The 12121-nt window shown below is 35.0% G+C and overlaps 1 protein-coding gene across 3 annotated transcripts in view; it reads left to right on the top strand.

Annotated features, from left to right (window-relative positions):
* Nucleotides 1–12121, top strand: part of LOC131044864 (flowering time control protein FPA) — a 46203-nt gene that overhangs the window by 22428 nt on the left and 11654 nt on the right. For all 3 annotated transcript variants that reach the window (XM_057978330.2, XM_057978331.2, XM_057978329.2), the window contains one exon: nucleotides 6412–7730. In XM_057978330.2, coding sequence (XP_057834313.2) covers nucleotides 6412–7730 — 1319 coding nt within the window. The remainder of the gene's footprint in view (nucleotides 1–6411; nucleotides 7731–12121) is intronic.

The following is a 12121-nucleotide window of genomic DNA, read 5'->3' as shown; positions in this document are numbered from 1 at the left end:
TTTCTGCTGTATGCTGCATGGCATGGCATTGTGCTACAAATATGAAAATTCTATGTCTCAATGAAACAAATTTAGAAACTCTTTAACCAGGTGATTTTAAAACGCATATCGTTTTCTCCATGACCCATTTTGTCAAAATTAATATTTCTCATTGCATCAAATTTGAAGATAAGATTTGTGGACAGGTGTTTTGATGTTTTACAAATGTATATTTGCAAAATCTTATTTTTAAAAATTTCTATAACTAGGAACTTCAATTTTTGCCAAATTCAGTACAAACCATAATCTGTGTGGCATTCTACACAAGTTTATGCTTGAAGAGCCCCATATCTGGAGGTGTTGTGTGCCTCCATCAATACTGATATTGTTATTCCAAAAACGATTACAGGTATACTTGTGCTATATCTTGCCGATAAATGTATATCAACACTCAGATTTTGACAAGAATATTATATGTAGTTCAAACTTTTATTTTATGAAGTCAAGCTTTTGTATTCAGTTGCAAATTTACATCACAACTTTTAATGTGCTCTGGAAAATCTTAATTATCATAGTATTTGTATCTGTTAATCTTTTGTTTACCTATGGACTTTTGTTTTCTTTTCGCTCCTTAATTTTAGAAAAAGCCAATGCACCATTTAAAATAACCTTGTTTGGCACAAGCGATGAATGTTTATGATCCTTTATGATGTCTATATCATCAAATATACTGTTAATATCACGAATTCAGTTGATATCATCAACTATAGATTGTTAATATCATCCAGTTGATATTTATTATTAACTAAGGTTACCATTAATTTTTGTGTTGACAGCTGTTCTCTAAATAGTATGGTTTCTCGAAACTTGATCTCTCATTGGTGTGACTTTGATTGAATTTAATTGGTTTGCTTACTATTTCTCATATTTGGCATGGTGATAAACTTAAAGATCAAGTGAGGCTTGATTGGGACATGGTGATACTTGAGGCTTTTAATGCTAATTGAAGTAACCAGCAATAGCAGATCTAGGCACTTAAAATAAGGGTCAAATTCAGATTTTAGTCTTCAGTTGGTGCAAATTAAAGTTGGGCCAGCCTACATTTTAGCAGGAATAGGGCTGTCCTGTCATTGCGTGAAAATAAAGCATGTTCATGTATTTAAATGATTGGTATCTGTCACTATTTCTCAGTCATCTGATGAGCAGCATTCAATAGCAGAAATCGGCCTCTTTAGCAACAGTGGTAGCAGCAATAGGCACCAATGTATCTTTTTGAGTTGTATTGATGACTCTTATACAAAGATCCTAACAATTGCCGTGCACTCTCTCTGGGGGCTATTAAAAGCTGAAACAATGTTGTGCTTAAAAACATTTTCTTCCACAAATATTGGCATCACCCATCTCAGGAATTACCTTTTGTCAGAGTGTTGCAAGAATGGAGGAAATTTAGAGGGTAGATAATTGAAAAATTCAGTGCCAAAAAAGGTGGAAGAAGCAAGGAGTGTGAATCGACGTTTTTAGCTATAGTTGTCATTGTTAACACTTATTGTGAGAAAAAAGTGAAACCTATTGCCATTTATATCAAGCACTAACTATCAGATTGAGATAATCTAATTAATGCACCTAACTACATTACCATACTTTAGTCTGCATAGTATATAGTAACTGCAACTCTAATGAGTTTGGAAGGTCCCCAAAAGTTCAGATATGATTAGTTAGAAAATGTAGAACAGTCATTTACCAGAATGATATCAGATCATGACATGGATGGTTATGTATCCGTTTTCTCTTAAATTGCTAAGGAAAGTTCATAAAAAACACGAACACTCAACAAACATGCAGGACTTGTGACACTCAAAACACTGTATTACACGCCAAACTTTTTGTTGTAAGACATTATTCTGTGTGTTAAGAGTCTGACAAATGACACGTTAGCTTGCTTTGTTCTCTTCTATAGCTAACTCGTGAATCTTATAAAGTTTGTGGAAAAGAAGTGTTAAATTTGAAAGATCTGAAAATCTGTTACTTGTATTTTAGTTAATCACTGTCACTTGCCAGTCATAATCAATTCTCTGTTCTTTCATTGGTATTTGGCATATCTGGCAGGACTCCACTAAGGCTCTAACTCAATTTTTTTAATACTGACTGTAAAGAATTTGACAATTTGACAGGTGAGTATATGTTCTTTTGAAATTACCTCCCTTTTTGCAAAAGCTTTCTGCTATAAAGAATTTTGGCTGCAAAAGATTCTTAAAGTTCAGTGGTTTATCTTGATGTTGCATGCTTAGGGAATAGCAATAGATTTATTAACAATAGAAGAAGCAGGGCAGATCAAGTTATTGGGCAACATGTTAACTCATAGTTGATAGGCGACAATTATTTTGCAATGGCTAATTATTATTGCAATAGATTGTAGCTGAATTTTGTGATGTATTTAGTAAATGGAATAAAGCAAAAGCATATGTTACTACCAATTTTTAGAGAACCAACAAACTAAGTTTAGAAAAATGCATTTTTAATTAAGATATTAGTTGGTTTTCCTTAAGTGACTTCCATATTGGCAAAACTGAGGACAGGAAAAAATTGTGGAAAAACTTTATATCAAATTATACACAGGTTTTTCTAGAAGTGTCACTTTTAATCTAATGAAGTGAAGATCTAATGTACACAATTTAGTACAGTATGGATATAACGGTGGGGAAAGATTTACTAGGTAGGATAGACTTAGATTTACATGATGAAGTTAGTGAAAAAAAATCGCATATGTTATTGCCAATTTTTACATGAGGACCAAAAAACCAATTTTTAGAAAAGTGCATTTTTAATGAAGATTTGAGTTTCTTTTCGTTATAAAGTGACTTCCATATCGGCAGAATTTATGACAGGAAATGCTTGTGGAAAAAACCGTTTATATCAAATTATACACAGGTTTTTCTAGAAGTATTTTTCTTCCAATCTAATGGAGTGAAGATCTAATGCATACAGTTTAGTACAGTATGGCTATAATACTGGGGAAAGATTTGCACGTTACAGCAGCATGATGAAATTAGCTCTCATTTGTGCAAGTATATGGCTAAATTAACTTACCATTATGGGAACCTTGTTGTGATATTTTATATTTGATTGTTTGCCATAAGAAATAATTTGGGTGGAGAAAGATGGACATTGACCCCTTTACAAAAATAATACAGTTATCAGTGGACTTGAAGTTGAGAGCTAATTTTAGAAGCATATGATCATAATTACTCCACCAAAGAATTTCTACAACTAGTTGTAAATTCTAATAATTAGAATATTTAAATTTGGGTTCTTGCTCTTCATTAAAGAAAATCAAATAGGAAGAGCTTTGCACACATTTTTTTTTTGATTGGTTCATTTTACTCCAGGGCTAAATGCTTATAACAGAATTCAAGTCCAATTCATCCTGTTGTTACTCTCGGCATATAATAAAAAACAAGCCAATTTTGATCACCCTAGGAAAGGTGTTCGCTACATAGGAACAGAAGTTGATTCTCATTTGTAAAGGTACATACAGGGTATTATTTTACTTATGTCCCACTTATGTGAATATTGTTATGATATTTGTTTATTTGGTATCAGCAGTGTTTCTCAGAGTTTCCAGCACAAGGGGACATAGTTTCAGTGAGAGCAATTTTTTTTTTAAACTTCGGAGACAAAACAGCTGAAATGATTTAAAGGAAATACAGTGTGCTGTATTTGCAATGATAGTCATTCCTCTATAGCTTTTTGCGGATTTTGGCATTATTTTCCTTAAAAAATTTGATGCACCAAATGGGAGCGGCCTGTCCAGTTTTGAAAATAATAATGCTGGAGTGAGATGATCATTGATTGCTTTGAAAAGATTATAGATAGGTAACACTCACCTTTGCAGTTTGAGAAAATATTTTAGGATTGGATCGTATTGTCACAATGAACAGCAAAGAATCGCTTTGCTAATTCTATAATAATTAGATTTCAGCATGGGTTTTCAGTAAATTATGTCAAATAAGAAGAGATTTTGTCGCAAAATTAATATTTTTTGACTGGTCAATGGTATTTATGTGCTCTTTAATTTAATATAAAGGATCTAGGATGCTTTGTTAACAGAATTTCCTGTTATTGATTTGGGCATATTATAGAAATCAGAGAGATTTCTGAATACCTGAGAGGAGATGTTGTTTTAAATGAGACAGATAGCGATGCTTGTTATTTTAGGTATAGAAATTCATATTCCTTAGAATCTAGACTTTGAAGTGGCAATAAAATATCTTTTGCAAGAATCAATCATTGCTGCAATATTTAACGGTCAACATTTAAAGAAGTATAAAATTAAATACAGAAAATTATAGAAATTTTTGTAACGTGTAAAGTGGTATTTGAGATTGTGGATCTTCGAGTTATAATCTGTGAAAAGTATCGAGTGTCACCATGCTAGTAGTTATTCCTGGTAGTACATATTGCTACAGGTTTAGGAACGAGTAAAAGAAATTGGCAAAGCTGACTAGCATGTTTTAAAGTTGAAATTTCCTGGTTATCTTGTGTCTGCTTGATTCTAACATGCTTTAATTGCTACACTTTTCTCCCAAGATGAAGTTAAGAATGCGAAGGGAAGTTAACATTCGACTTCTTCATTTCTGCTTCCACTAATTTACACCACAACTTGCAATTCCATTATAGAGGGTAAGAGAATCTGATAATCTACAAGAATCGAAGGAGAGTTCATTCCGCAATCTATTCCAGTCTACTGTAAATTGCTGATCAGTTTTTGTCGATTGTGTCCAATGTGGAATTGCACTGTAGTGTAGGTTGTGAAGCTCTTAGATATTTTGGGAATGAGAAGGAATGCTCATCACCTTGTATTAAAGTTGAAATTCCTGGTAACATGCTTTAGTTGCTAGAGTTTTCTCCCAAGATGAACTTGAGACTTGAAGGGACGTGGACATTCAACTTCTTCATATCCGTTTTCACTAATTTACAACATCAGTTGCAATTTTATAAGTGGGCAACAGAATCTGATGATCGACAAGAATTAAATGAGAGTTCATTGCACAAACCACTGCAGTATACTGTAAATTGCCAATCAGTTTTTGATGGAAGTGTCAATGAAGAATTGCACCATAGTCTAGACTCTAGGTTGTGCAGCTCTTAGATAGTTAGAAAGTTCTTTGTATACAGCAGAAGCTATTAAATAGGAAATACTTAAATGCATCTGGCTTTCATCACCACCTAAACATTTTTTTACAATTCTTTCCATGCAAAAATATAATAAATAAAGCATGAATGTTTATCTGTATGCCATCTCCTATTAGACCTGCATTTGTATTGGGAAAAAGCGTTGCAACTCTCATAATGTTTAATATTTATTTTCTAGTTTGGATGGCTAGCTCATTGTTAATTTTGTCTCTTGGTACATGTGACGGCTGGTAGAATCTTGTGTTTCTGAATCTCTGATATATCCAGATTGTTACTAATAATGAGTTCAAGGTGCAGTTAGACGTGCTTGAGTTTGTAAGTGATATTTAAATTATATTGCATTGGTTTTTTTGAAGCTAGGCTATGCTATTAAAACAAAATTAAGCTGGAACATAGGAATTGAGGTTTGGTTATATCTTGGTTCCTATGTATTAGATGGTGCTAATGTCTATTTTTAGTATAGGAAGTGGGTGGAGAAAAAATAAATTTCAAATTTTAGAGTGATTCTATTTGGACTAGTACATATAAGTGTAAGAGCAGGATAACTCAAATTGTATTTATTACAGGTCCTTTCTAGGTTACAATTTTAGAAAGGATCAGGAATTTACGTAAATGATGTTGACAATGACATCATCCAATGGTATCTTGGAGAGGCTACTTGAAAGTTTTTATACTGTTTAAAATTTCCTGAAATGACTTTTGTACTATGAAATATAATAGTAGGTTCCTGGGCCTTAACCTTTAGTACATCATGTGTTTTTCATGAAGTTGTGTTTAGTTTTGTAGTATTCACCCTAGAAAGGTACAAATATTTTATTGTAACTCTTGACCATGTACGTTAAAAGATCCTTTCATCTTGGGTTGATGATTACAGTTGTTACTATGTTTGACTGAATTATTGACGATTATATCTAGCAGATTGTTTCAATGTTTTTTTCGTTGTCTGGTAAAAGTATATAAAATCTTAGAGTATTTCAAAGCAGTGTTGCCATTTCAAATAGCTTCATTGATGCCTTTTTCAAGCTGAATTTTGTGATTGGAGCATGTTTGGTTGCCTTGAGATAATGTAAAAATCTCAATTTAGTTCTGATCAACCTTGGGTTTTTTATGGATTGCTTATTAATTTTCTGAAAAAATGTCGTTTCCCACCCCAGCTAATCTGCAGACAATTTCATTCGTGCTGTAGTTTAAATATAGAGGCACGATTTCATTGTCTGACGAAGTCTTTCCTAATTGCAGGATAGTCATCCATCGTCAATTCAGCATGCAGATGATCTTACAAGATTTCGAGATGAGAGGCGCTTTTCTGATATGGCAGGTCTCTCAGGTACCAGAGATTCAAGAGTTTTGGGTCCTAATTCTGAAGCTTCTTTCTCTGAGAAACATAAAGGAGATAAGGATGCAGAACCAAGTGAAGTATTGTGGATAGGCTTTCCAGCATACATGAAGGTGGATGAAATAAGTTTAAGAAGAGTTTTTTCTCCTTTCGGCGAGATTGAACATGTTACTACATTTCCTGGTCGTACTTATGCCTTTGTGCAGTTCAGAAGTGTGGTTGCTGCTTGTAGAGCAAAAGAAGCTCTCCAAGGGAAATTATTCAACAATCCACGAGTAAACATCTGTTTTTCAAAAAGTGAAGTAGGTCCTGTAGAACATGGTAGGAACTCAACAAATGGCAGCTTGCCTTTCTCTCATAAAGCAATTTCTAATTCTGGAGTTGGTTCAAAAGCCGTGGAGAATGTCAGAGAGGAAAGGCATCAGGGTATGACTTCAGGCGGATTATGCCTTCCAAGTGCAAGTTTTGGTCCTAATACTGATAGAATGCTCTCGAGTTCTAACGCCAATCTTATTAGTCGTGCTAATTCAGTAAGGGCAATGTCTGCAGTGTCCAAGATTGGTAGTGGGTATGATGAAATAAGAGCAACAAGGATAGGTTCAGAGATGGGAGTTGCAAAGGAAGTACCAGATCTTCCCATGAATAGTCCTCGTGTTGAAAGGAGTTCGTTTTGGCGCAGCAATGCCCTCGATAAATCTCGTGGTGGTGGTCCTTATTATGAGGATATGTGGGACTCATCTAGTGATGATGTGTCAAGCCGGGATGCTAAACGGGCAAGGTTTGCACCAGTCTCCAGAAGTGATTCATCCGATCTGCCATTTTCTGAGCAAGGGCGAGATATGCAACAATTTTGCTCCCCAAGAACTGGTGCAATGAATCCAGGGTCTGAATCCTACAAGTTTTCTAGGTTTTCTGTAGGCTCTGACAATGACATTGGCGCTAGCCATTCCAGTAACAATCTTATTTCTGAAAATACAAGGCATCCAAACAGATCATCTCAGCAGTTGGACGGGCCTTGGAATGTGCCAAATAATTTTGAATCAGGGATTGTATCTACTATTACTCCTTCTTTAGACTCTGGTAAGTGGGATGGATCTGTTTCAGAGACACATCATGGACCATTGAATGAGGAGTGGAAGTGGCAGGGGACAATCGCTAAAGGAGGAACCCCAGTTTGTCGAGCCCGTTGCTTTCCAGTGGGAAAAGTTCTTGATGTCACCTTGTAAGTTTCTTGTTTTAAATTACATGCATTCATTTTGTCATATTCGTTTGAAGCTATAGAAAATAAGATGCAAATTATGTGGCAATGAAATGGATAACTAAATGAAGAGGCACATGTCTATATTTCTGATATTTTATGCATCCTCAAAGAACCAGAAAAGCTAAAAGCAGAGCAGCTGTGAATTGAAGGACTTCTTGATGCCTCGTTATTTTTGTACTGCAATTGCCTCTTTTGAATTTATTCGCATTCGTTTTCCTTATTCAAGTTTTAATTTTCTTTGAGCCATATTTTTAACCAATAGGTGGTTGTATGCTATTGATAATTCTACTGATGGTATGTGTTGTTATATATTAAAAGATATATTCTTATTAATTAAATAGAATGTGTAATCTCCATAAATTTAGTTATCATTATTGAATTAATTTGAATATTTAAGGTGGTAATAAAGGCTCATCGAAGTGGCAAATTTGATTGCTTTCACCACATTGATGTTGGCAAGGATTTCATTCTAAATTGTATTCAAAGTATTTGCATAAGAGCACAATGAAGCTAGAATCTGTTTACAACAAAAGTGAAATGTTTATTTTTGATAATCTTCTACTTCTTATGGCTGATACATATTTACTGTGTTGTCATGTATGGCTCTAAATATCAAGTTAATTTCCTTTTTCTTATCTTCTTCGATGATGATTATTTTCCTCTTATTCCATCCCATCCCCTTACTCATATTATCCTCTCCACATTTATATCTTCTCCTTCTAAAAGTTATACTGTTTGGAAAGGACATCTCTTCCGAAGAGATGTGTCTTTACTTTTCCTAATTGCTGTCATAGAGAATAACCCTCAATATAATAATATTTGTTTAATAATCATTTATTACCAATTAAGTGTGTCCCTCATATTTGTTTAATAATCATTTGAACTAAACTACAGGTCTCTTTCATGTTGACTCGGTAATCTTCTTTATTAGTCAATGCTTTGTCAGTCTTTGTCTTGGATCGCCTCATATTGGTCTTTATTGCTGTGAGGTCGATCATATATTACCATTCATATTTTGACATTGTTGTTTATTTTAACAGACTCCTATTGTTATGAGTTCGTCTTGTCTGACATGGGCTATAGAAAATTTAGACAATTTTCTGATATGACAGTGAAAGATGTAACTTTGATGGGGCATGACATTGGAGAAAAGGAAAATGATTATGTGAGAAGATTAAACTATGGATAGTAGAGTTTGATCCCCAAGAAAGCTTTGGCCTAGAACCATGGACCATTGTTAAGTAGCTCATCTCAATTAGAAAGGGATTTCCAAATAACCATAAATTAGCCCTTTGCACAAGGGCAAATTCTCATGCCTTATTTAATTAGGGGTTTCCAATGAAAGGATTCCCAATCACGAAGCTTGTTCAAATTTGGCCATAAATTTTGGAATTTGCAAATAAGGGCAATTTGCTTATACCAATCACCCCTCCCTCGGTTATTTCTTCCTTGAATTCCATAGTCAACATTTTCTCAAGGATAGTCCCAACTCTAAAGATGGAGGTTGGCAATTTTTTCTCATAGATAAACCTTTAAAATCTTAACTACAGCTCAAAAAAGGAGCTATATTTTATGTGTAGATTATATATGATGCTAATTGGGCATTCTCTATAGAAAATGGAAATGTAGTCTTTGAAAGACCTCAATTGCTCCTCGTGGGGATTAGAGAAGCATCCTAAGGACAAGGAGGTCCACCCCCACCAAAGGAGTGGAGGAGGCATCGTGTCTTGGTTGAGAGTACATGAAGAAAGATGGTGTAGGTCATTAATTAAAATGCTAGAATAAAATAGAAGATTACGTATATTAGAGAAGGATTCACATAAGCTCCTTTAGTATTTGCATGTTTTTGTCTGTATATCTGCTTGCAAAATTGTCATCATCTTTGTTAATTATGATCACAACATGCTCTACAAACTACTCCTTGGCAGTCCTGATTACACCACATGTTGAGGACAAAAGGGTAAAAATGTTTGAAATTGTCAAGTTGCCATCCTTTACAATGACCTTGAGAGTATCTACAATGAGCCAAATCTTCCATCATACAACTTAGATTGTAGAATACAACAATATGTCCTCCTCTTTGCTTTCTATACACAATACCTTAGCAGACAAGGCGAGGGCATTTAAAACACATTCTCTCACAACTAGCTTTAAGCTTGGTACCAAAATCTTCAGATAGTAAGGCCTTGCACTTTTGACTCAAGTTTTGCCTAAGATATTTGGTGAGAATATCTTTGACGAAAGCTAAAGATGTAAGGTCTCAAATCTGAAAGGTGAGCTTGTACTAGAAGCTGGAAACTGCCGTACAATAAGTAGAATCACAAAATCTCTTGCCTCTTTTGTCTTGATGCACTAACATGAACTTGTCTCATGAAGTTTGTAGAGAAACTTTAAGGAAAGCATTGCAAAAATCTGGGCTGAGGATTGCCAAAAGATCTATATTGAATTTATTTCCATCTTGTATAAGCATGCATGTAGGAACTAGGAGTCACATTTAACTTGAATGATAAATGGTAGCCATAATAATGGACCAAAACAGCAATCGGTAAATTAGAACACCCAACCTACTGATCTTAAAGATATATCACTATGTTGGAGAGTGGAAGAAAACAATGCAAAGCCTTGGGCATATAGAAGGTCCTCTATCTTCCACTCACCTAGATCAACACTTATCTTTGCAGAAAAAGGATGTTTCTTTTGGAAACACTGACTATATCTTATGACTTCAATGTTGCCACCTATCAACTTTACTTTGTCATTGATGCTTCTCAATTTCCAATGCTTCAAATTATTTTATCGGCAGCTAGAAATGATAACTTGAGAGACACCTACCTCCAAAAGCTTACATATAGAGATTTGGCTAATTTAACCCCTTCAATGAGTGCTAATGCTTCTAATGTTCATCTTAGTGCCAAAGAAGATATAATTTTTTTTAAGGGGCTTGAATGAGAGAAAATAACCACCTCCAATCTAGCTAGACTTGGCTTATCTTATGCAGCTCCATCCAAATAAGTTTAATGAAACCTTCTTGGGGTGGTTGCTATTTACAAACTATACAATTCCTTGATTTTCTTGGATATTCCATTAATCAGGTTATATAAGAAGTATATTATATATTTTTTTGATTGGTAAGAGTGTAGAAGGCCCCTATCCTAATATTCAATTGGTTGCCAAGTGTGATTATTCCATGGCCAACCAATGAAGGTATTTTTTGGGGGAGTTAGATTTTCATACTTGTTCCCATGCATTACATATTCCTTCTCACTAATTTAAATCATTTGCAATCCTTTGGTCATAATTAACAAAGATGATGACAAACTACTTCTTGGCAGTCCTCATGTAATCGACCTCCTCTAGAATGATAGGGGAGATATCATTTTGTGCACTCCGTTTCTGTTTGAGGCGGAGGTTGTAGTGAACAAAGACAAGATCGTTCAACTTCTCCACAGATAATCTATTGCGCCTCTTGGAGTGTATGTGCTCAAACATACTCCAATTGTGCTCACAACTAGATGCATTGCATGGTTGGCTCAAAATGCGAATGGCCAATTTTTGAATATTTGGTGTTTTTGGGCCAAAAAAGTTCCACCAATTATTTGAATTTGAAATGAGAAAAATAAAAAAAATCAGTCTTACTCTTGACTCTCATTTAACAATATATAATAAATTTAAAATTATGCCTTAGAATGTATTTTTACTTGGCATCATAGTTGTCCTACTTTCTTTGCAGACAGGACTAGAGAAGTTCTCCCCTTGAGCACTAGAAAACAACTGTATCTCTCGCATAATTTTGGCAGTAGTACAACCAACAGGTGCCATCCGCTCTATGACTGAGTACAACCCACTAAGAACCTCCTCATCCGCCTTGAAAGTAGGGCTGAAATGGAATGTTGGATTAAGATAATATGCTGCTGCATGGATGGGCCTGTGAAGCTGGTTATGCCATCTCTTATCAATGATATCCCAAATGGGACGATACCTCATAGGATGAGGAAGCTCACTCCTCACTAACAATCATACGTCTCAAAGTCGCCTTACATCGAAGCATGGACTGTAATGTAACGAAGTTAGTGGCAAATCTGGTGATTCTAGGACGAGCTAACTCCCTCTGCTCCGTGTATTGCCTCATAAGAGATAATACCCATGAATGATTACATACAAATTTGCAAACATTTCTTGCCCTTTCTACACATCTCTTAATCCATGGGAGTTTCCCAATATCCTCCAACATGAGGTCAATGCAATGGGCGGCACATGGAGTCCAAAATATAGATGGGTGCCTCTCCAACAAAAATCTACCTGCAGCAACATAATTTGCTGCATTATCGGTGACTACCTGCACCACGTTCTCC

Source organism: Cryptomeria japonica, chromosome 1 (genome assembly GCF_030272615.1).
Source record: "Cryptomeria japonica chromosome 1, Sugi_1.0, whole genome shotgun sequence".
Lineage (NCBI taxonomy): Eukaryota > Viridiplantae > Streptophyta > Pinopsida > Cupressales > Cupressaceae > Cryptomeria > Cryptomeria japonica.
This window is presented reverse-complemented; position numbering and strand designations above follow the sequence as displayed.